At 40.0% G+C, this 1,203-nt stretch overlaps 1 protein-coding gene across 1 annotated transcript in view; it reads right to left on the bottom strand.

The window, feature by feature from the left end:
• Positions 1-663, bottom strand: part of LOC127748855 (glutamate receptor ionotropic, kainate 5-like) — an 11,971-nt gene extending 11,308 nt beyond the window's left edge. The window contains exons 1-2 of the mRNA XM_052264138.1: positions 649-663; positions 361-568 (exon numbers count right to left, since the gene is read on the bottom strand). Coding sequence (XP_052120098.1) covers positions 361-568; positions 649-663 — 223 coding nt within the window. The remainder of the gene's footprint in view (positions 1-360; positions 569-648) is intronic.
• Between the last annotated feature and the right edge of the window lie 540 nt (positions 664-1,203).

Raw genomic sequence — 1,203 nt, 5'->3', positions numbered from 1 at the left:
TCTGTGCTTTGACGTCAAATTTGCCCTCTAACTCAGCACAGGTTTGGTCCATAACAGCTGGAAACTTTTCTGTGGTTGCCTTGATAAGCTGTGGAAGGACCAGAGATTAGATCAGCAGATTTGGCGTTCTTTCCGTGTTCATTATCATTAAATTCCCATGTCTCTGTAACCATTCACCGGAGCTCAAAAATAATGCGCAGAACGCAAATCGCGAGTAATGGAAAACTTTTTGAGTCCAATGTTTACAGGTCATTAAATATCAAATTAAAGTAAATTCCAAAGATGCAGTTTTTGGAAACTCGTTATCATGAACAAATAATGCGGCCGGGTTGGGTTATTTCTCAATCCGTAAATCAGTACATGCTGTTGGTCTGAGGTAAGTGGGGTCTAGATTTAACCACACTAAGCACAAAACTCGTTGTTTCACCTCCGATCCGAAAGAGGATGATGATGGAGGTACAGAACGAGTAAAAAGGAAAAATCTCTTGAACACGAGTTCCATTTCTATTTCTAAAAGCCAATAAGCTCCAATGGGAAATAAAACCCTACAATGAGGTTTGCACCTGCTCTTAAAAGGTGGATTTTACGATGCAAATATAATCATAAATGCCCTTCGATTGCTTTCCACCTAAAAAGAGATATACTCACTTGATCAGCGTTCATGTTTTTTATGGTTTCTTAAACCTTTTGCACAGTCAAGAGTTGGACACCGGCCCGCAACGACAAGACAAAGCTGAAGTTGAAAGCGTAATGATGAAGTATATACCTAGAATATGATTTTGGTCCTGGTCCGAAGTTCATGGACGAAGCGCGGCACCTTTACACTCTCATCCCATCACTGATTCTTTGCCACCCTTTGTCAGTACTTATTTTGTCATGTTTTAATGCAGCAGGAATACTGACAATAGTTTTTTATCAGTAATACGCATTGATTCATTTAAGTCCCGAACCTCATCGCCTTTCTTTTGTGAAACACTATAGAGGCTTTGGCGAAACCATGCATATCCCTCAACTACAAAATATACAGAGTGATATCAAAATTTCAGAAAAAGAGATGCATGTGTTCGCCAGCACCTCAGGTCTGTTCGAGGTTACGCCAGCACCAGAAACAGTGAAAAATAGTTGAAGGTTTTAAAGCAAAATTTGCATTGACGAAATGACGAGTAGGTGTGCATGTCTTGCAAGATAACATTTCGTCGTGTC

The sequence above is a fragment of the Frankliniella occidentalis genome, unplaced genomic scaffold (assembly GCF_000697945.3).
Source record: "Frankliniella occidentalis isolate FOCC.00 unplaced genomic scaffold, Focc_3.1 Scaffold16, whole genome shotgun sequence".
Taxonomy (NCBI): Eukaryota; Metazoa; Arthropoda; class Insecta; order Thysanoptera; family Thripidae; genus Frankliniella; species Frankliniella occidentalis.
The sequence above is the reverse complement of the archived record's forward strand: the minus strand, read 5'-3'. Positions and strand labels throughout refer to the sequence as shown.